Source organism: Symphalangus syndactylus, chromosome 23 (assembly GCF_028878055.3).
Source record: "Symphalangus syndactylus isolate Jambi chromosome 23, NHGRI_mSymSyn1-v2.1_pri, whole genome shotgun sequence".
Lineage (NCBI taxonomy): Eukaryota > Metazoa > Chordata > Mammalia > Primates > Hylobatidae > Symphalangus > Symphalangus syndactylus.
In genome coordinates this window covers 55405183-55427730 of record NC_072445.2, presented here as the reverse complement: position 1 = coordinate 55427730, position 22548 = coordinate 55405183, and the positions used below count along the sequence as shown (strand labels likewise).

The 22548-nt window shown below is 54.5% G+C and overlaps 1 protein-coding gene across 8 annotated transcripts in view; it reads left to right on the top strand.

Moving 5' to 3' along the window:
- The window catches only part of JARID2 (jumonji and AT-rich interaction domain containing 2), a 282213-nt gene that overhangs the window by 252226 nt on the left and 7439 nt on the right, over window positions 1-22548 (top strand). For 7 of the 8 annotated variants that reach the window (XM_063632862.1, XM_055264039.2, XM_055264038.2 and 4 more), the window contains 10 exons: window positions 1878-2916; window positions 6677-7179; window positions 10290-10382; window positions 13028-13146; window positions 13238-13308; window positions 14222-14336; window positions 18307-18412; window positions 19219-19401; window positions 19926-20056; window positions 21107-21290. In XM_063632862.1, the coding sequence (XP_063488932.1) occupies window positions 1878-2916; window positions 6677-7179; window positions 10290-10382; window positions 13028-13146; window positions 13238-13308; window positions 14222-14336; window positions 18307-18412; window positions 19219-19401; window positions 19926-20056; window positions 21107-21290 (2544 nt within the window). Of the gene's footprint in view, window positions 1-1877; window positions 2917-6676; window positions 7180-10289; window positions 10383-13027; window positions 13147-13237; window positions 13309-14221; window positions 14337-18306; window positions 18413-19218; window positions 19402-19925; window positions 20057-20287; window positions 21291-22548 lie in introns of those variants that run through there. The other variant, XM_055264043.2, reaches the window with a different exon arrangement.

Here is a 22548-nt window from a genome sequence, read left to right as displayed (position 1 = left end):
ACCTGGTTAGAAATGCACATTGTCAGCCCCATCCCAGACCCTCTGACTTGGACACTCTGCGGGTAGGGCCCAGTGATCTGTTTACATCAGCCCTCTAGGGGATGCTGAGAGCCACTGGTTTGGATGTCTTTGGGAAGTCTTTTTTTTTTTTGAGACAAGAGTCTTGCCCAGGCTGGAGTGCAGTGGCATGATCTCGGTTCACTGCAAACTCCGCCTCCGGGGTTCACGCCATTCGTCTCCCTCAGCCTCCCGAGTAGCTGGGACTACAGACGCACACCGCCACGCCTAACTTATTTTTTGTATTTTTAGTAGAGACGGGGTTTCACCATGTTAGCCAGGATGGTCTCGATCTCCTGACCTTGTGATCCACCCACCTCGGCCTCCCAAAGTGCTGGGATTATAGGCGTGAGCCACCACGCCCGGTGCCTTTGGGAAATTTCATCCCATGCCCCACCCCCACTTAAGGGGTGTCCTGGGCCAGGCCTAGGTTTAGTACAAAGGTCACTAAGACTCATTACCCGCCATCTGGGGACCTTCGTCCCTGTGTGATGGCAGCCTGCACAGCCTTGTGGTGGCACTGGTGTTTCAGTACCCTCTGGGCCATCACTGCATGTGGCCAGCTCTCCTGACCAGGAAGTGCAGGCTCTCCTGACCCTGGCACCTTCCTCTCGGGCTGTTGGGGAGAAGAGGGGGCTAGTGTTTCTTTTCTGTGTTTCTCAGTAATTGTGTGATTTTTAGGCTTCTTCCTTTGGAGATGGTGGTGGTTATAAAACCCTGAAGTCCCTGACTTTAACCTCATATCATAGATGAAAAGTAATGCCCAAGGTATTAAGTGATGGGGCAGTGGCCACATTGTGACACGGAGGAGACATCTCCTCAAAACCAGCATGTCTGGCAGCAGCCCATTGGGGTCCCTTCATTATTCTTGTTTGAAGCTCGTGCATTTCTAGTGTCTGCCATTGTCGCTCCCCATTTTTGCTGACATTTGTGTGTCCCAAGATTACCACAGCGCCTAAGCTGTAAGACTGTCTCTGTTTGCTCCGGTCCCATAGAACCCAATGGGAAAGTTTGTCCAAGGTGGGAAAATAAGTGAGAAAGTTTGTAAACGGTGGGAAAATATAAGAAGCACATGTGCAGACAAGGGTTGGCATGTGTTGCTTCACCAGTGAGGTCGGGGCATCCCTCTTCCATCCAGCCTGGCCCTGTCCAGGGCTCGTCTCCACAAGGAAAGCAGACAGCAGCTGCTGACAGTTTGCAGCCACACCTCTGGGCCTGGCCTGCCACCCAGAGCCAAACCACTTGAGCACTGCTGTTCTTTTCCTTCCATAGTATTTTTGTTTTCTTTCTTTTTTTAGCCACATAGATTTCTAAATCCTGTGGGCAGGTCGTGCTGCTATGTGGAGCATGGAAATAGCAGACATGACTTTTCTTGGAACAGGGATATTTGTGTGTGTGTCTGTCTCCACTTCCCCCAAGGAAGCAGGATCTTGCTGTCATCAACTCTGAGAAGCTCAGGACAGGTGATCGCGTGGCACATGGGGAGGTCTTCATTGTGAAACACCAAATTTCCTGGAAGAGCCATGGGAACGTGAAAATGCACCCACGAAACCCTGCTAGGAAGCGCCTGGGGCAGGCTGCATACTTGGTGACGAAGGATAGGTGTATAGTGGATTCTGAAAGTGGACATCGCTGCTTAATTCTTGGATGTGTATTTTGCTTCTCTTTGCTGGTATTTCCACATCTCTTCTTATCACAAACAGGCTGCTGGCTCTGTTTGTCCCCAGGACCCAGGGTCCTTTCTCACGGGTGGACCAGTCATTTTCGTGGCAGGTACTAATTCTGCGTTTTTTTCCACCTCTGCTTCTGCTGCTCCACAGGTTTCTAAGGTAAACGGAGTCACTCGAATGTCATCTCTGGGTGCAGGTGCAACCAGTGCCAAAAAGATGCGCGAGGTCAGACCTTCACCATCCAAAACTGTGAAGTACACTGCCACGGTGACGAAGGGGGCTGTCACATACACCAAAGCCAAGAGAGAACTGGTCAAGGACACCAAACCCAATCACCACAAGCCCAGTTCCGCTGTCAACCACACAATCTCAGGGAAAACTGAAAGTAGCAATGCAAAAACCCGCAAACAGGTGCTATCCCTCGGGGGGGCGTCCAAGTCCACCGGGCCCGCCGTCAATGGCCTCAAGGTCAGTGGCAGGTTGAACCCAAAGTCATGCACTAAGGAGGTGGGGGGGCGGCAGCTGCGGGAGGGCCTGCAGCTGCGGGAGGGGCTGCGGAACTCCAAGAGGAGACTGGAAGAGGCACATCAGGCGGAGAAGCCGCAGTCGCCCCCCAAGAAGATGAAAGGGGCGGCTGGCCCCGCCGAAGGCCCTGGCAAGAAGGCCCCAGCTGAGAAAGGTCTGCTGAACGGACACGTGAAGAAGGAAGTGCCGGAGCGCAGTCTGGAGAGGAATCGGCCGAAGCGGGCCACGGCCGGGAAGAGCACGCCAGGCAGACAAGCACATGGCAAGGTGGACAGCGCCTCCTGTGAAAATCGTTCTACCTCGCAACCGGAGTCCGTGCACAAGCCGCAGGACTCGGGCAAGGCCGAGAAGGGCGGCGGCAAGGCCGGGTGGGCGGCCATGGACGAGATCCCTGTCCTCAGGCCCTCCGCCAAGGAGTTCCACGACCCGCTCATCTACATCGAGTCGGTCCGCGCTCAGGTGGAGAAGTTCGGGATGTGCAGGGTGATCCCCCCTCCGGACTGGCGGCCCGAATGCAAGCTCAACGACGAGATGCGGTTTGTCACGCAGATTCAGCACATCCACAAGCTGGGCCGGCGCTGGGGCCCCAACGTGCAGCGGTTGGCCTGCATCAAGAAGCACCTCAAATCTCAGGGCATCACCATGGACGAGCTCCCACTCATAGGTAGGTCTGGGCGGGGGGTGGGGGGTCCCTGCCTGCCCGCCCGCCCCCAGATCCCTGCAGTTCCCTCACAGTCTTCACGTTCTCTTCCCTTGCAGAAGCTCCAGTTCAGCTCCCCTTTCTCGGGAGTAGTGGGCTTCTCAGCTCATTCCCCCTGCAGCCCTTCTTCCCAGGTCCTGGGTGTTGGTGGCAGGACAAGAATGATATTGAGCTGCCGGGCGCAGTGGCTCACGCTTGTAATCCCAGCACTTTGGGAGGCCGAGGCGGGCGGATCACGAGGTCAGGAGATCGAGACCACGGTGAACCCCGTCTCTACTATAAAAAAAATACAAAAAATTAGCCGGGCGTGGTGGCGGGCGCCTGTAGTCCCAGCTACTCGGAGAGGCTGAGGCAGGAGAATGGCGTGAACCCGGGAGGCGGAGCTTGCAATGAGCCGAGATCGTGCCACTGCACTCCAGCCTGGGTGACGGAGCGAGACTCCGCCTCAAAAAAAAAAAAATGGTATTGAGCTTGGATCTGGGGTGAGCCCCCACTCTGTGCCTGGGCCCCTTGCTTCCCCTGGGCTGTCACCACCTACCCACAACTGCTGGAGTCAGCAGGGGCCGGGGGGCCAGTGGGGAGCAGTGCCCCTCTAGATTCTGCTAGACTGCCACCAAAAAGCGCCACCAACTGTTGGGCTTACAACAGACATTCCTCACAGTTCTGGAGGCTGGAAGCCCAAGGTCCAGGGGCCGGCAGGGTTGGTTTCTCCCGAGGCCTCCCTCCTGGCTTGTGGATGGCTGTTTTCTCCCTGTGTCCTCACAGGGTCCTACCTCTATGTGTGTCTGTGTCTTCATCTCCTCTCCTCAGAAGGACATTGGATTAGGGCCCATCCTACTGACCTCTTTCTAACATAATTACCCCTTTGAAGACCCTGTCTTCAAATTCATTCATGTCCTGAGGTACTGGAGATCGGGGCTTCAACATATGAATTTGAAGGGATTACCATGCAGCCCATAGCCCTCTAGGGTCCTGCAGCCATTTTCTATCCTGCTCAGCCTTGTCTCGCCTTCCTCTGAGCTTCAGTTTCTCTGGCGATTTTGTCAAGGCCACAGGTCAAGGGATCTGTTGACGTTTTTGCTGAAACCAGTTGCAGCTCTGGCTGGGGCTGTTGGAAACCTGTCACAGTGGATCCTTAGCAAATGCACATCTGGGCTGTCATGCTGACGCTTGCTCCTCAGGGTGGGTTGCAGGCACAGCCTTCTCTTGGGTTCCCCTGTAGCCCTCCTTCCCTGTCATCCTCTCTTCAGTGCTTCCACTGGGGACACAGGGCGAGGATGAACTTTGCCATGTTAAGGCTAAGTGGATTCTGTGGAGTGAGGTGCATCCAGGTAAGGTTGCAACCCCCATTAGTCTAGACCCATGGGAGGAAACAGGTCACACCTCCATTTTGGAGACCTTGAATTTTCAAAGGCATGGAGACGTGTAACCATCATTTAAGTGTCAGGGATTTGGATTTGGCAGCAAGATAGGCTTCCAGGCAGGATGGAGGTTTCATGGTTCCCCTCAGCAGGTGTCTGCCAGGACTGATGCCTGAGTGACAGTTAACTTGCAAGAGTTCTTGGTTTGTGCTCTGCTGTTGGGAATAGCACGTGATAGAAGCAGTGCAGGGAGCAGGCTCTGCACACGCGTGCACCCATGCCTGCTGACCACGCCCCGTGACTACTTGGGACACAGGGTGACTGAGTCAGTGGTGGAACTGCACTAAGTCCTCCTGCCTTTGGAGACCTGCAGACAGGAGGGAAACATTCTGAGTTTCCCTACTTTGCTAGGTGGATGATGGAGCCTCAAGAGCATACTTGACGTCGTAGTAACAGCCCCTTTTGTTTAGAGTAGGTTTTTCTTTACCCTTGACTCCCTTACCCTGGGACAAAAGCCATACTGTGCCTCCCTGTGGTGTGCTTATGCTTTTTGCCGTCACCCAGAAGTCTAAGGCGTCTGACATTCTGTCCGAGGGGTACTGACCTGCCTATGACCCAGCGAGGCTTCAGGGCTGGGGTCTGGGCTCAGCCATCTGACAGTGGTATAAACTTAATAACTTTGAAGTAATAGCCTGAAATCCACCCCAGCAGATGTGCCCTCTGCCTCTGTGTAGGTTCACTTCCACCACAGGTCCCAGGGAGCCGCCGTGCGGCTGGCAGGAGTTGGGTGGGGAAGGGGCTCAGCCACGTAGCAGCCTCAGGGCTCTGAGTGTGAGTGATCGCAGCGGGTGAGGATTCCGTGAAGAATTCTTGCGAGCGCTGTGTGATTTTCAGGTGCTCTTGCATTATAATCTACTTAGAGTGAAATATGAAAGTGTGGATTTCCTCCCTTCTCTGACCTGTGTTCTGAGTCACTTGTATGGTGGGGGACTTGTTTTGGTTGGAGGACTCGTTTTGATGCCTACCTCTGTAAGTTGAGACAGTGCCTACCTGCCCTCAGAGGAAGAACTCCTGATTGTCAGCCAGAGACCAACCATGAGTCCCACCCGTGAGTCTGGGAGTCTGTGAGACCTGGAGTGAGTTGTGGAGTCTCAGGTCTTAGGTCCCTCCTGTCGAAGCTGGGGACAGTTTCCTCATTGATGATACCCCAACCCCCCTGTTCTTCACAACCACATCAGCCCACTGCCCTGCCATTGAGTGTGAGTGGAATTCAGGCTGCTGTGTCCCCATCCCTGGTCTTGCCGGTGTGCCGGGAACTCGCTCTTTGTGTGTGCTGTGTCTGCTGAGGTGGTTCAGATGCTTCACCTGGTGGGTCCCGCCATGCTCGGTATGTGCAGGGACCATGCCTGCACTGGATCCATGCACACTTTACCTTTTATTACTTAAAAACCATATATCCTCACACTCTAAAGATTTAAAATGTTGTTAATTTGTACTTTGTTTAGCATTTTGTTGATGATTATTTTGGAAAATCTCCCTTACCGCCCCCCCGTCCTTTATTTGGCCCGAGGGAGGTTGCTTTTTCCATTCCCATCTGGAAAAGCCACTGGGCGCGCATTAAAACCTGTCCAGGTTTGATGCTCATTTGCGCTGCTCTGTGACCTGATCAGGAGGGGCACTGAGCACCAGCTTATGCACTGAGAAGCAGCCCACTGTCTGGATGGGCGAGGGACGAGGCATAGATGTGCTGCCCTGTGTCCTCACGCAGGTGTTGCTCTTTGCTCTGGAAATCCAGCGGGATTGAAAATAGACTTCCTTTGTGTGAGTGAGTGGGTGGATGGGTGAAGTGAGTGAGTGGGTGGGCATTGGGAATTTTAGAAGGGGAACTGGGAGTTGGTAGCAAGTATGTGTCAAAGCTATTCCAGGTGACGCTGGGCTGTGGGTGCAGCCAGGACCCCTACCCACTCCTCACCAGGGAGCTGGTCTTCTCATGACCCCTGCCTCCATGTGAAAACACATGTACCAGTACATGGTACACTGGGATGTTCCTCCCTGTATGTCCATGTGGCCAGCTTGCATCCTCTTCCAGCCAAGCCCCAGCTTAAATGCTGCCTCCTCAGACGCCCCCCACCTAAAATGGTAGTCCCTTGTTCCATTTGATCTTCGTAGCAAGTGGCCATGACCCGTCATTGTGTAACGCCCTTCTCTCTGTAGACCGGAAGTCTACTGTTCGCCACTCTCACCCCAGAGCCTGTCAGAGTCCTGGCTTATAGTAGGAGTTCAAGAAGTACAGGTTGAATGAGGAACATCTTGTTCGTGTCTCTTTCACTAACTGTCCTGTTTTTTCCCCTTCGCCATCCCAGGGGGCTGTGAGCTTGACCTGGCCTGCTTTTTCCGGCTGATTAACGAGATGGGCGGCATGCAGCAAGTGACTGACCTCAAAAAATGGAACAAACTAGCAGACATGCTGCGCATCCCCAGAACTGCCCAGGACCGGCTGGCCAAGCTGCAGGAGGCCTACTGCCAGTACCTACTCTCCTACGACTCCCTGTCCCCAGAGGAGCACCGGCGGCTGGAGAAGGAGGTGCTGATGGAGAAGGAGATCCTGGAGAAGCGTAAGGGACCGCTGGAAGGCCACACAGAGAACGACCACCACAAGTTCCACCCTCTGCCCCGCTTCGAGCCCAAGAATGGGCTCATCCATGGCGTGACCCCCAGGAACGGCTTCCGCAGCAAGCTCAAGGAGGTGGGCCAGGCCCAGTTGAAGACTGGCCGGCGGCGACTCTTCGCTCAGGAAAAAGAAGTGGTCAAGGAGGAGGAGGAGGACAAAGGCGTCCTCAATGACTTCCACAAGTGCATCTATAAGGTAGGGGCCTCCACAGAGAGTGCGGGAGGAATGAGAGAGGAAGTGGGGCGTGCTGTGCACTGAACGGCGCGTTCTCTGATTTCCTGGTGTGATGAAGCAGGGGGCGGGCCACTGTGCTGGTTGATAGCGCTGTCTTAGTCTTCTCGTGTTGCTGAAATACTACAGACAGGGGAATTCATAATGAGAAGAAAGGTACTGGCTCATGGTTGTGGAGCCTGGGAAGTCCAATATCAAGGAACCTAGTGAGGGCCTTGTGGGCAAGGTGGGGCAGCAAGAGACCCAGTGAGGGAGGGGAACGCCACTCCATGAAGATACCACGAATCCATTCCTGTCTGCCCAGGGCCTTGGGTTTCCTTTTGCATGTGCGTGTTGTGTGCACGTGCACACATCCCCATATGCCAGGGATAAGTACCTGGGCTACATGCTTCGTTTCCCCTGCTTCTCCTGTTGCGTTTCATCCTGGTGCTCGACAGCTGCCCAGACCCAGCTGAACTTCTCACTGGCTGGACCCTTAGTGAACTCTGTGCGCTTGTTTTCTCTGTTTTCCATCCGCTCACTTCACTGCCAGCCCAGTGTTGCCAGGTCCTCTCTGTGGAGGGCTATCCCTGATAAAGCCATCAAAATGAATCTCACCATTCACATGCTGTGGAGGGAAGAGTTGGGGAGAAACCAGCAAACTGAAACACGCAGCGTTTCCCTGTCTCCGCCAGGTCTCCCGGCAGCACAGTCATCCTGAGGAGACTCGCCCCTCCAAGAAGCAGGGGAGGCAGAGTCCGTGGCTCTCCTCTTGGCAGCCCTCCCAGCTGGCCTGGCTCTGAAGCAAGGCTTGGGGCTTCCTCCCTTCTCCGGCCTGCCAGTGGGCAGCAGGGCACCTGGGGCCCAGCTGGCTGAGCCCAGCTAAGTTGAAGTCTCTGCTGAGTTTCCCGGCACAGACTTGTCCTGTGTGGTCCCAGTTCTGGTTTCACTGGGGGGGGAAGTGTTCTGTGCTCCAGCCCTCGTGAGCCTGGTGGGAGTGTGTGGCTAGTGGGTTTTAGCTGCACTGGGAATTGGCTGTTGATTATCACTAAACCCCACCATACCCTCGGGTGCCCACGGCTGCCTGACTGCAGGCTGTGGCCTGGCCTTGTAGTTGAGGCAATGCGGGCTTCTGGTTCCATCACACATCTTAGAAATGCAGAGGGAGAGTTGACTTGACTCCTGGCGTTGCTGCTTCACTTTAAGTCAGGCCCTGCAGACCCGCCTCAGGCTGCATCTCATATACTTGCACACTTCTCTGGAAAGAGGTACCCAGTTTTTCTGGCCTGAGACCCTGAGAGGGTTTGGCCCCCTTTTATCTGAGTCTCCTGTCCCATTGCCCAAGGTTGCCTGGCGGGGATGCAGTGTAGGGGTTGCAGGATGCAGCCTGCCAAGACACAGCTGCCTTTTATTTGACTTTGTAAATGTTCTTAAGAAAAGAGAAAGTGTGACCCAGAGACTGTAAGCTCTGAGGAACTTTATTTGGTGTTTCCTGAATGTTTTACTGAGAAGCCTTGTCAAGTAAAGCCACTCAGTGAATCCTGTGACTCTGAATAGCCAAGTGGTGAAATGAGAAACTGTCAACGTTTTTACTTTTTACTGAAGAAGGCCAATTCTGTGAGCATGTGTTTGATCCAAATAAGAGGTTTGGATTTTTTTAAACTCACCCTGTCAAGGGTATTTCTAGATTTCATCACGGAAGTGTAGTGGAGCTGTGCGTGGTGGCCATGGCGAAGCCCCCAGCAGCCGTGTGCCCGCGGGTAGGGACCCTGAGCACACAACTCTCTCTGGCACCGGTGTCCTGGCTCTGACTTTTGTGTGCTGGTGTCGTCCTCACCTCCGCTCATTGCACTCTGCCTTGGTGCAGAATTCAGTCTCTCCTTTTTTATGTTACAAGAAGCAGACCATCGGGAGCGGCTTGGAATTTGCATGGAAGTATATTCCTGTAGTTAGAACCCCATCTAGGTCCTTTGCTGCAGGAGAGAAAGGCACAAGCCAATGTCTCCATGCCGACTGCGACTGTGGACCCGATGGCAGAAAGCATCTGCTGCTCCCTGTTCTGGCCCTGTCACTTCTAGGGGGATGCTGCAGTGTCCAGTGCTCCACAGGGACGCCTTCCCTGACCACCCTCCCCCACTCCACATGACATCTGGCGCCTCCTCCCATCCCATATTTGTGTGTTTGAGGCCTGTGTCTTCCCCGGACTGAATGGAAGCTCCACGAGGTTTTGTGTGTTTCATGCACTGCTCTGTCTCCAGCCTCTAGGATTTGACCTGGTACACAGTAGGTGCTCAGGAGATATTTCTGGACTGAAGTAACAAATGTGCCCGGTCAAGAAAGAAAGAAATAGCAAGGGTCTTAGATGGCTTCCCTCTGAAAAACGCACCACATTTGGTGTGGTAGGTAAAAGAAGGTGCTGACTCCAGATTCCCAAACTGACTCAGCTATTTTATCAAAGCAAGCAAATCATTCTGGATGTTATTGGGAACAGGGCAACAGAGGGGCATTGAAGAAGAGGTACAGAGGGGACAGCAGGTGGTTCTGTGGGAAGAAGGCGACCAGGTTGCAACTTCAGTGAAGGCTGCTGCCCTGGCAGGTGTTAATATGGCAAGGACTCTCAGGGTGTAGACATCACCCCAGTTTCTGTCTCTCCAGCTTCTCTCCTGTGGGATCCCTGGTCACGAGTTCCATCAGGCCATAGCTACTGATAGCTTCCCCACTGGCCTGCAGCAGCCTTTGTCAGCTGAGGGATTCTGCCTCCAGCACAAGCTGCTTTTTCAGCAGAGCCTTGGAGGGGCCTTCCGTGCTTCCGCTGTGCGTCCGCTCAGGGCCTCTGGGTGGCGGCCTCTGTTCCTGGCAAAACAATTTGGTCCTCATGGGGGTGATCCTTGGTGGAGTCTTCCCACTCCTCTTGGCACAGTGGGTTCTTAGAGAATATATTTCTGCCTTCTCTGCCTGTCGTTAACTCAGAATACAAGGTGGCCCACAGCCGCAGGGACGCCAAGGGGCAGCAGCCCATGACAGGTGTGTGGCCTCACTTGCAGTAGGGCTCAGCTTTGCTTCTGAAGCTTTACTCTTTTTTTGTTTTGTTTCAGGGAAGGTCTGTTTCTCTAACAACTTTTTATCGAACAGCGAGGAATATCATGAGCATGTGTTTCAGCAAGGAGCCTGCACCAGCCGAAATCGAGGTGAGAGAAGTGGCCCCTCACGCTGCCTCTCATGATGTGGGAACCCCTCGGCGAGCTGGAGGACATGCTGTGCTGCCCTGACCCCTGCAGCTCGGTGAATGGAAAAGACTCAGATGGGGCCAAGTTCATCCTCTGTGTTGAGCATGCACCAGGGCAGCCAAATGTTTTAACTTAGGTTGATCTAAACTTGTTCAGAAGCCAAAAACACTATAAGGAAGGTGGGGAGCTGCCGAGTGCAGGGGGCGGGTTCTGGGCACGTCCCCTGCTCCCCGTCACTGTCTCCTCCTGCTTGCTCACCCGGCTGCTTCTCACCCCATCCTCTGTGTGTCTGTTATGCAAGAGAATGTTTGGAATCCCTTGAAACCACAGTTGTGCTTTTTTTTCTCTTCTATTTTTTATTTAATGGGATTGGCAGATTGCCATTTTTGTGCTTCTGCCAACTCTCTTTTTTGAGTTAGTATGAGGTTGGAAAGACAGTGAGCACTTCTGTGCCCAGACCAATTAGGGGGAGTTTTTGTGTGCGGCGCTGCAGGACAGAGACCGGATCTGTTTATTTACCTCCCCTCGGCCAGTGCCCAGCTGAGTCCGTGTGAACTTCCAGCTGCTGACGTCGGTGGGCTCTCAGCAGCGCTTGGTCGTGGAAAGGGAAAGAAACCAAACCCGGATTGCTGGTTCAGGGCAGCTGCCGGCCGGGGAACAGGAGGTATTTGCTGACCACAGCCTCATCTTTTGGTGTGTGACAGGCTTTTGCTGCTTCCCCCCCGCCCCCCGCCCCATGCCACCTCTTTCAAATAAAATCCAGGGTCGGTTTGCCCCGTGTGTACATGCTGACCACTTGGGGGTTCAGGTGTCTTGTTTTGCCCAGGTTTTGGACCTGTGACCTTCAAACCTGCTCAAACCAGGATGGCTGGTCACCCTCCCTGGGTGATGTTTGGTGCCTCACCTCCTAATAGCAATTGTCAGAGCTTAGGATGTCCAGCCCTGTGGCTCACCCCTCCCTTCCTAGTGTGGGGAATTAGAGGTTTACCTTTAGCACCATTTTCATCGTCTTAGGACTTAGGTGTCTGCTTACGTGCAGGGGCTGTCTACGCTGTGTACCCTGGGTGCGGCCGTTGAATGCCACACGGTGGCCTGACGCCCAACCTGTGCAGGGGCTGCCTACGCTGTGTACCCTGGGTGCGGCCGTTGAATGCCCCGCGGTGGCCTGACACCCACCCTGTGGTCGTGATTACCATGCTGCAGCTGCCACTGCCTCACCCACCACCAGCCACGATGTCAGCTGAACCCTGGTCTAGGACACGTGTGGCTTCCACAGCTGCTTCCAGAGCGCGCGTTGCGTTTGTGGTAGAGATGTCAGGCGGAGGACACTTGGCTTTCTGGGGCTGAGCATTGGACCTGGGAAGAGGCCTTTATTGCCAAACAACGCGTGTCCTGTGGGCATCTCCCCAGAGCTGCAGAAGTTTATTATCCATGATGTGCAAGAAAACTTAGCTCATTTTACAGCCTCTTATTTAGGAATTAATTCCCTCTGAAAGTCTGGATTTTGCTCTAGCAGTTGTGTAAATACTTAAACACAAAGGGGAGATTTGCTAGAATTTAAACTTCAGGCCTGGACTGCCTAGCTTCTTGTGCTCTGTCTTCCAAAAAAGGCCAGTGGACAGCCCCTGGCGTTGGCCACCACCTGGGAGCAGTCCCTTGCTTCCCTTCCCATGTCTTTACAGATGCACCAAACGCTGGTTGCCCTCAGTTTCAGCAAATGCGTGGCAGGATTGGGCACTCAGGGAGTCTTTTGAGGGAATCCAGTCGTTTAATGTGGAATTTGTTCTTGATTTGTGGAGCTCTGACTCTGCCAAGTTGGCCCCCTCTTTGTGGAAGTCACACAGTGTTGAGAAAAGTGGTTTTGGTGTTGCTTGTAGCTGTTCGTTGAGCTTAACTGGACTCTATGATGCTGGGTGCTTATGAGTTAGGCGTCTTCCCTAAATGTGGTTCCAGCTTTACCAAGGCTTGTGAGATGAGGGAAGAGGACTTAGTGCTTCTGGGGTGATCACTGAGAACAAAGTGGAAGGTGACTGCCTGGGAGGCTTGTCTCAAGGGAGCCTAGGCACTGCTGCTTGCCTGTAGTCAAAGCATGTTCTGACCCATTCTTTGCCCCCATATTTGTTTAGATGGAACATATTAAAAGTCACTTCGGAAGCTTTTTATAATTGGCAGTTACCGTGCTTAGTATAATGTCCTCCAGGTTCATCCATGTTGTAGCATGTGAGTCCTCCAGGTTCATCCATGTTGTAGCATGTGTCAGAACTGACATCCTTTTACAAGTTGAGTAATAGGCCATGCTATGGATGGAGTAGATTTTGTTCATCTGTGGATGGGATACTTTGGTGGCTTCACCTTTTGGCTGTTGGGAATAACTTAGCTGCATAACATGGGTGAGACCCTGCTTTCTGGCATTTTGAGGATATGTCTGGAGGTGACCTGTCATTGCTTTCTGCATTAGCGTCCTGCTGGAGACACTCTGCAAAGAGAGCTTCTGTTCTGAGGGGCATGTGCATCAGGCATTCATGTCCCAGTTTTGTTGGGTTGAACTGTGCTCTGTGGCTGCAGCACCTTAGGGGTGCTGACCAGCCCTTTCCTATTCCCTGCAGCAAGAGTACTGGAGGCTAGTGGAAGAGAAGGACTGCCACGTGGCAGTGCACTGCGGCAAGGTGGACACCAACACTCACGGCAGCGGATTCCCGGTGGGAAAATCAGAACCCTTTTCGAGGTAACCTGGGATTTTCTTGTCCATGTTCTTGGGGATGTGACTGCATCCTTTCCCCACCAGTTTGTAACGTCCCTTGTCTTCCCCTTTGCAGGCATGGATGGAACCTCACCGTCCTCCCCAATAACACAGGGTCCATCCTGCGTCACCTCGGTGCTGTGCCTGGTAAGCCTGACTGGCCGCCTGCCTGTGCAGCTATGACCATGAGTCCTACTCGTTGAGAACTAGGGCTGGGTTCCCCTTCTAAGCACTGCTGGGGAGGGATGGCGTCTTCAGGCTCACAGGACATACGTGAAAATTGATTTTTAGAAAAGAAAGGAGTAACATAATGGTGGGTGAAGTCAGTAGGAAAGGTGGAAAGGTGAACCACACGGCAGAGTCTGGAGCTGGGAGAAGCTTAGTGGCCAACTTTGAACCTTGAAATTCCTGCTTTCAAAGCGAAGTCACGATTCCTTAAGGCTACTGCAGGCTGAAATCATGAATTCTCAAGATGGTCAGTAGGTTCGTAATGATGGATGGATGCTTTGCAAGCTTTAGGGAAAGCCAAGGCGTCATGGAGGTTGTGGTCACTATGAATGTGAAGGCCCAGGCCTTGGGGAAAGCGGCTAGGAACCTGTCTAGGTCCTGGAACCTGACTCATTTCTGAGCTGAACTGAGGAGCCCTGTGCCCTACTCACCCTGCTTAGCGGCCTCGCCAACAAAGGGGCTTTCTTGCTTTCTGCCTCTGGCCCTGATGGGGGTTTTTGGGTTTGGCGCCTCTGGTCCTCAGCCTTGAGGCTCAGGGGCTCCGGCCGTGGGCTGCTGGTTGCTCAGCATTCCTCACCAGGTCAGGTTCCTGTGGCCACCTCCCTCTTGAGGCCGATGTGCTCCTGCTGTTTTGAAGCGGTGTTCATATTCTCCCACTTCTGTAGAGCAGGCAGGAAAGAGTAGGTACCTTCTGCTCACTGTCTTTTGTCTGGCTTTGAGTCCCATTTCTTTTCCTTCTTATTTTAGCAGAAGAAAGAGATTTTTACTTATTGTTCCTTTGAGACCTTGTTGCCTAGCTTTTAAAAATGGCCTTTTACTCTTCCTGTTTTAGGAGTGACTATTCCCTGGCTAAATATTGGCATGCTCTTTTCTACCTCATGCTGGTCTCGAGACCAAAATCACCTTCCATACATTGACTACTTACACACTGGTGCTGACTGCATTTGGTGAGTACCGGCCCCGGGCGGGAAGGGAGGGACTGCAGAGACTAATATTACCACATTAAGTGGAGCCTGCGGGTAACCTCTTGTCCAGGTGGTTCCACGTGCTTGAGAACTTGCTTCTCTGTGTTCAGGCCTGTCCTGCGTTCCCTGCCGAAGCCTGGGCCTGGGATCACCTACCTCTGTTGGAAGAGTTGGGGTGCTGGAGAATGTTGTAACCCTGTCTGATGATGAGCAGATCTTTTCATATGCTTAGTGGCCATTTAAGTTCCCCTTAGTTCCTTAAGTTCCCATAAGAATTACCTGCTTATGTCTGTTTTTGTTTGTTTTTGTTTTGTTTTGTTATGGATTAGTCACTTTTTCTTGTGGATTTCCAAGAGTTATTTTCACCTTAGGGTTAAGGAACAGTAGTAAAAGTGCCACACAAAGTTAACCAGTAGTAGTGACCGTGTCATCAGCCCCCTATTAACTGAATATAAACCGCGGTATTTCATGATTGGTTATTTTCAGCCTCTGTGGAGCCAGTGTTTCCTCATCTATCGGTGGCTCCATGGGGAGTAGAGTTGACTTGGGAATCTCGTTCCTGCCGTGTGGAGACGCACACGTTGTGTACCCTGCGGAGTCTGTTGCCTGGCGAGGTGTTCTGGGTCCCCGCCTGTAATCCTGACTCTCACTGCACCCATCCCTGATCGAGGCTGGGTCCCCGCCTGTAATCCTGACTCTCACTGCACCCATCCCGGATCGAGGCTGGGTCCCCGCCTGTAATCCTGACTCCCACTGCACCCATCCCGGATCTAGGCTGGGTCCCCGCCTGTAATCCTGACTCTCACTGCACCCATCCCTGATCGAGGCTGGGTCCCCGCCTGTAATCCTGACTCTCACTGCACCCATCCCTGATCGAGGCTGGGTCCCCGCCTGTAATCCTGACTCTCACTGCACCCATCCCTGATCGAGGCTGGGTCCCCGCCTGTAATCCTGACTCCCACTGCACCCATCCCTGATCGAGGCTGGGTCCCCGCCTGTAATCCTGACTCCCACTGCACCCATCCCTGATCGAGGCTGGGTCCCCGCCTGTAATCCTGACTCCCACTGCACCCATCCCTGATCGAGGCTGGGTCCCCGCCTGTAATCCTGACTCCCACTGCACCCATCCCTGATCGAGGCTGGGTCCCCGCCTGTAATCCTGACTCCCACTGCACCCATCCCTGATCGAGGCTGGGTCCCCGCCTGTAATCCTGACTCCCACTGCACCCATCCCTGATCGAGGCTGGGTCCCCGCCTGTAATCCTGACTCCCACTGCACCCATCCCTGATCGAGGCTGGGTCCCCGCCTGTAATCCTGACTCCCACTGCACCCATCCCTGATCGAGGCTGGGTCCCCGCCTGTAATCCTGACTCCCACTGCCCCATCCCTGATCGAGGCTGGACGCTTTGGTGTCTTTGTTTACGGCAGCAGTGGGAAATGACTACAAGTAATCAGATGTCTTGTCGTCTGATCGTTTACCGGCATGCCGTTCGTGCCATGCTGACTGTGTTTATTGCCCTAATGGGGTGATTAAGCATTCTTTATTAAAATAAACAAAATCTTAGGACTCGTTTTCTCCCTGTTTGGAGCCAGCGTTGGCTGCAGCCTCCTCATTTTGGCTTTTCTGGTGAGTGGTGCTGTCGACATGAGGGAGCCCTCCCTTCCCACGTGGGTCTGTGTGCCATGGGTGGTGATCACAGTGTCCTGCAGTGGGTCCGGAGTGATGGTCCCGGGAAGCCCAGGCTGTTGCCTGTGGAGCGGGGACTGACAGGAGCCTTGGGGCTTTGCCGGGCCAGGCCACCAGCTGGGGAGGGGACAGCCAGGACAATTCTAAGAGGTGCCTTTGCCTCCGGAAGAAGAGTGGCCATTCCCTGTGGAGGAGTTACGCCAGCTGTGGCATGGCCTGGTGTTCCTGGGGTCATCCCCAGGCCAGTGACCTGAGGCCCGAGTTTCTTCCATATGGGTTTGCTTATGGCTTGACGTTGAATCACAGATAGCAAAATGTGATACCCTGTGTGGGCTTTTTGAAGACTCACTCCTGGAACCTCATTGACGGGAGAGAAAGAAAAGGCAGGGATAGGATCAGAGAACATGATGGTGCGTAGTTTTGCTTAAAACATGTGATTTAGGTTAGAAACCCTGTATTTAAATTACCAATCAGTAACAGAATATGTTGGCATTGAAAATAACATGAGCATTAAAAAAAAACATACTTAAATGTGGCTCTTGCCTTCACTGAGCAACTGAAACCAGGATTTGGCCTCAGAGAGAAATGCTTTCGTCACAGACACATAGGGGCTGCAGAGTTGCTGCCCGCCTGGATCTGGGGGGCGGGGGCTGTTGGGAGGGGCTGGCGGTGTTTCCCTGAGCTGCTGGCCCACGTCTTTGTGTTTGATGGCTTCACTGGCTTAGCATCCTGAAGACCTGTCAGGCCCCTTTCCACACTGATGTCCTCCTCTTGCCCAGGGAGGAGCCCCTCAGACAGCCTGAGACGCCCAGGGGCAGGGGCAGCCATCCCTGCACCCCTGCCCTGTGGGGGGCCTCCCCTCACATCCCCCTCATTCATGCTGTGAGCCTGGCACCAGGGGTGTCACATGTTGTGAGTGGAAGTGTGGCCCTGGTGGGCTCCAAGGACATGGGCAAAACCTCCTCCCCTCCCTGTGATTGCCGTGAGGAGGCCGTGTAGGTTACTCTCTACCTGTACCTCCCACCTTTTCTTACACTTGAGGACCCCTGCCAGCCTTATGGTTATACCCTGGAGGGTCTGTGAGCCACCACTTCCCCAGGCCACCCTCTGACACAGGCCTGTGAGCCCTTGATCCGCCTGTCTGTCTTGCTGTATGTACCTGATGCCGGGTAGGCTGGGTCCTAACACATAAAACTCTGCAGTGGGGAGCAGAGCTGGGGGCCCCTAGATATCCCCTGACCCCCACTTCGCCACAGCACCTGCCAAGGAGTTGGCCTTGAGGTGGCGCATGTGCATGAGCCTGGCTCCTTCCCCAACTCTGTGCATTTGTAGAGGGCAGGGTTTACTGTTCCTGGCTGGAGGCTGAGGGAGCCACGTATTCCTTGTGAGGACATCGTCAGGTCCTGCTCCTGCAGTGGCCTCTGTTAACAGGAGGAGGGCGCAGTGCAGTGGCCTCTGTTAACAGGAGGAGGGCGCAGTGCAGTGGCCTCTGTTAACAGGAGGAGGGTGCAGTGCAGTGGCCTCTGTTAACAGAAGGAGGGTGCAGTGCAGTGGCCTCTGTTAACAGGAGGAGGGTGCAGGGTGCAGTGCAGTGGCCTCTGTTAACAGGAGGAGGGCGCAGTGCAGTGGCCTCTGTTAACAGGAGGAGGGCGCAGTGCAGTGGCCTCTGTTAACAGGAGGAGGGCGCAGTGCAGTGGCCTCTGTTAACAGGAGGAGGGCGCAGTGCAGTGGCCTCTGTTAACAGGAGGAGGGCGCAGTGCAGTGGCCTCTGTTAGGAGGAGGGCGCAGTGCAGTGGCCTCTGTTAGGAGGAGGGCGTAGTGCAGTGGCCTCTGTTAACAGGAGGAGGGTGCAGTGCAGTGGCCTCTGTTAACAGAAGGAGGGCGCAGTGCTGGAGCCTCAGAAGAGGCTCGTGGAGGCTGCAGTGTGTCTGGTTCTGATTTATGGGGGTTTGTGAACATCTGTTTCTGGTTTGAAGGTTTTTTGGCTCACCAGGTGGGTCAGATCTGCATAAAAGAATGAGCATCTCGCAACGCGGATGTGCTGTGGTTTGGTTGTGTGCTAGGTGGACGTGGCACTGCTGCCATGGGAGATGGGAGCCAGCGGTGACCAGGCACCCAGCTGGGCCAGTGCGCCATCCCTGCCAGCGTGGAGCAGAGCCTCTCCCATGTGTGCTCGGGTCCCTGAGGGTGCCAGGGGTGGCCCAGTACCTGCAGGAGGCCCTTGTCAAGTCTCTGCGTGTCTCTTGTGTCTCTCAATGACCCAGGTATTGCATTCCTGCTGAGGAGGAGAACAAGCTGGAAGACGTGGTCCACACCCTGCTGCAAGCCAATGGCACCCCAGGGCTGCAGATGCTGGAAAGCAACGTCATGGTGCGTCCACTCAGCCGCTGCCTCCAGCAGGAGCTGTAGGACCTCCTAGGCACTTGAACATGGTTTCCCATGAACCTGTCTTTCAAAGGCAATGAGGACACAGCAAAACAAATCCCCAGGGTGCAAAGGGAAAGGTCCTCTGACACAAAAGCCAAGCTGACCTTCCATCAGATTGCACAGGGCACTGGGGTTTTGCACAGCCTTTGCATCTGTTTTGGGGCTTGTTTGTGTTGTGGGCTGCTGTGGGCCCTGGGATTTCTTGTGCCCGCCGCTCCTACCTTCTGGGGACGTGAGAGGAATGAGCATAAAGGCTTCTTCACCTATTTTCAGGAAGTCACGGGGCTGGTGAGTTCCTGGGAAGTGTTGCTTTGAGCTGTGTTCTGACCAGCTTCTCTGGCCTCTGCTGACCCTGCTGGTCCCGCCTGTCCATCTTAGAGAAGAGATGGACGGGGGACTCCTTTGTAAGCCCAACCTGTGGGCCTGTGGCCTACTTGGCTCTGGAGATGAGCCCGGCAGCCTCCTGGTTGTGTAACCTTGTCCCGTTTCCAGCCCTGGCATTGCCAGGTGGAGACAGAGGGGCATGTGTGGTCATCATGTCCTCAGCTGTGCATGAACCTGTCATCACTCTTGGACCAGTGCAGCTTAGAAGCTCCTTCTTGTGTTATGAATGACATCTTTTTATTTTCCACATAAAACAATCTTATCTCCTTGAGAGCAGGCCTCTTAGGGTGTGCATACATCACCTGAAGACTGCAGGTGTCCCCACGCACAGGGAGGGGTGCCTCAGCCTGGCCCTGTCTCCCCAGATCTCCCCGGAGGTGCTGTGCAAAGAGGGGATCAAGGTGCACAGGACCGTGCAGCAGAGTGGCCAGTTTGTCGTCTGCTTCCCGGGATCCTTTGTGTCCAAAGTGTGCTGTGGGTACAGCGTGTCTGAAACCGTGCACTTTGCTACCAGCCAGTGGACAAGTATGGGCTTTGAGACCGCCAAGGTGAGCAGAGCCGGCCTCCTCCCGCTCGCTGCCCCCCGCATCCCTGTGAGTGCCGTGTGTGCGCGCACACAGAAGCATCGCTGTGTGTGCGTGTCTATTTGTCGATAGTTTCTTTTGGAATATGTCTTTGAAATTCTTAAGAGGTGGTTGAAAGGTCTTCTAGGAATGAAAAGTTGTTAGGGATTTGTTTGTATCACAAAGAGTTTTGATCAGACCGTTACTGACAGACCCCTCCAGTATTGGAAAACTGCTGAAGATGCTCAAGGTAATTGCTTAGAATGGACAGAGAACCTCCACCCATCGTGAGGCAGTGGCAGCTGCCTCTGGGTAGCGGCGAAGTGCTGTGACTTTTCCTGGTATATGGTGCCTTTCTCACAGGGAGGCAAAGTTTTGAAGAGTTTAAATCTAAATGCAATTCAAGATTTAGAAATTCAGACAGCCTGCCTGCCCCCTCCACCAAGAAAAACCTTGACAGCTGCCTAGTAATGAAAATCCACCCTAAAGGGATGTGACTCCTCTTTCAGGAAATGAAGCGTCGCCATATAGCTAAGCCATTCTCCATGGAGAAGTTACTCTACCAGATTGCACAAGCAGAAGCAAAAAAAGAAAACGGCCCCACTCTCAGTACCATCTCAGCCCTTCTGGATGAGCTCAGGTAACAGACTCGGGGGTCTGGCAGACCCCCAGGGCCCACGCCAGAGAGCTGGACCCGGCTGCCCTTGTGGGGGCATAGCAGGGTAGAGGCCGGGGGTGAGCAGACAGCGCTCCCTGCCTGCAGCCGCAGAGCCCCTTGGCACTGAGGGGCCCATACGATGCTTTTCCAGATGGGCAAAGGCTTTTTCAGGGTGTGGTGGTTTTTATTTTAACATTTTTTTTTTTTTTTTAGAAAATAATTTCCCCTTGATGTTTGGACTCAGAACCTCCAGCACCAAGAGGTTCCTCCTCTTTGTGGGAATGACTGCAAGAGGGGCTCCTGACCCCTGACACGTACTTGCTGACCCACCGCGTCAGAGCCTGACTCTGCACCAGTTAGGGGAAGGCATGGATAGCTGCCCCTGGTCCTCCACCCTCCATTTTTTTTGCCAACCCCCTTGTATTTTGTGCGTGCGTGTGTGCGTGTGTGTGTGTGTGTGTGTATGTGAATGTGTATGTGAATGTGTGGTGGGGAGGCCTCCAGGCAGCCCCGCCTACTGCAGCAGCCCTCCCCAAGCAAGGGTGGCGCAGGTCAGGACGGATGCTGGGCAAAGTGGCGCCTGTGTAACCCTCTTCTCTCTTCCCTAACATGTAGTTCCCAGTGCCTCTCCCATCCTAGAGCGAGGCTCTGGGTTGTGCTGTGAGCACATGAGTTTTGAACTTTTGGTGATAACAGCAGATAGTTTGACTCTCTCCTTGGCTTGGGACATAGGGAGAAGCCCTTACTAGGTGGCCGTGGTTTTGCAGGCGTTGTGATGTGTTTGTCCCTGCGTTACTAAGTCCGGCCGCAGAGTAGCCTCATCAGCCAGGGCCGTCACTGACCTTTAGACTAAGGCACACGGGGCCTATGCTGGGCCGGGGAAGTGAGCTGGGCTTCGCCCCCCGAGCAGGCCCCAGTTCCTGACAGGAGGGTGTGTCTGGAGGGAGGCCGGTGTGGGGTGCGTGTGTCCCCTCTGCTGGTGAGCATGGCAGGCTGTCAGTAAAGGTGTGGGCCGTCCCCCGTGTCTGGCAGGGATACAGAGCTGCGGCAGCGCAGGCAGCTGTTTGAGGCTGGCCTCCACTCCTCCGCGCGCTACGGCAGCCACGACGGCAGCAGCACGGTGGCGGACGGGAAGAAAAAGCCTCGAAAGTGGCTGCAGTTGGAGACGTCGGAGAGGAGGTGTCAGATCTGCCAGCACCTGTGCTACCTGTCCATGGTGAGCACGCCTGGCCCCGCCGGCACCCTCGCATGCAGTGCTTGGCCTGAGAGCTCCGGGGTTGCCCCCAGAAGAGGGAGGGCGTGCTCTGCCCAGGAGACCTGCTGTGCTCCCATCTCTGGAGCCGGCTGTGGGACCTCGGCAGAGCTTCTGGCCTCTGGAGGTGGCTGCCTCACCCACAGTGACCAGGCCACACAGAGGCTGTCCCTCTGTTCTGCCTACGCATGGCCCTCCCTCGGTCCCGCAGTGCCTCCTTCCTCCCTGGGGAGCAGGTGGCCTCCCTCTCCGCCCTATTTTGTCACTCCAGCCCCCACGCACTCTGCTCTTATCCGTCCTTTTTGAGGTGGTGAGGGGCGGGTTTCCCACAGTGCTGGGCAGCGTCTGCCACCTGCTGTGGCCTGTGCCTGGTGGGCCTGGGCCCATGGCCTCTGCCCTTGGGCTCTGTTCTTGGCTTCCTGGTTCTGCTCAGCTACATAATCTGCCTCAGCCCCCGAGGACTTCAGAATCTATCCTTGGTGAAAGCTGATGTTCCCTGTCCCATCTGGGATCAGAGATGCTTTTCTGGCACAGCCACTCCAGGCTACAGCAGGCTGCATTCCTCTCGCCTTCTTGACTGTGCCCTGCTGGCTTCCTCGTGCCCACCTACCTGCCCCAGCTTTGGGGTTAATAACAAACACACCACCTCCTCCCCCTGCTCACCCCTGTTCCAGGCCAGAGGTGGGCTCAGAAAAGCCCTTCCATGGCGACTGGATGGCTGTGGCCCTCGCCATGCTTCTTCCAATCTTCCCTTGACCTCTCACCAGGCAGCTGCCCTGACACACTCTGGGTAGGGACGCCCAGCTGGCACTGCAGATGGCTCCACGCCACTACACACCTTAGCCTGGAACAGAGAGCACGCCTGAAGGGCCTGACCTGCGTCCCCGGGCCTCTTCCCTTTCCACAGTGCCTCACACCTCCAGTACAGAAGCCTAGCTAGGAGGCGCCCACCCCATATGCTGTGTGGTGCCTGTGTCCCACAGGTGTCCCCTCTGGCTGCACGCTCCCTGAGAGGCCAGTGCCTCCGCGTCCCTCTGCTTGTCCATGGTGGGCCAGGACTGAGACCTGGGTCAACTGTCCTTGGCCTCCCAGTGTCACTGTGTCATGCCGCCTCACCCCAAGTCCTGGCGTGCCCTGTAGAAGAGGGAGGACACAGCCTCTCCCGGATGAGTCAGATCGGGGCTTTGTAACATTTGAAAGAATTGAAAACTCTCGGTGTGTC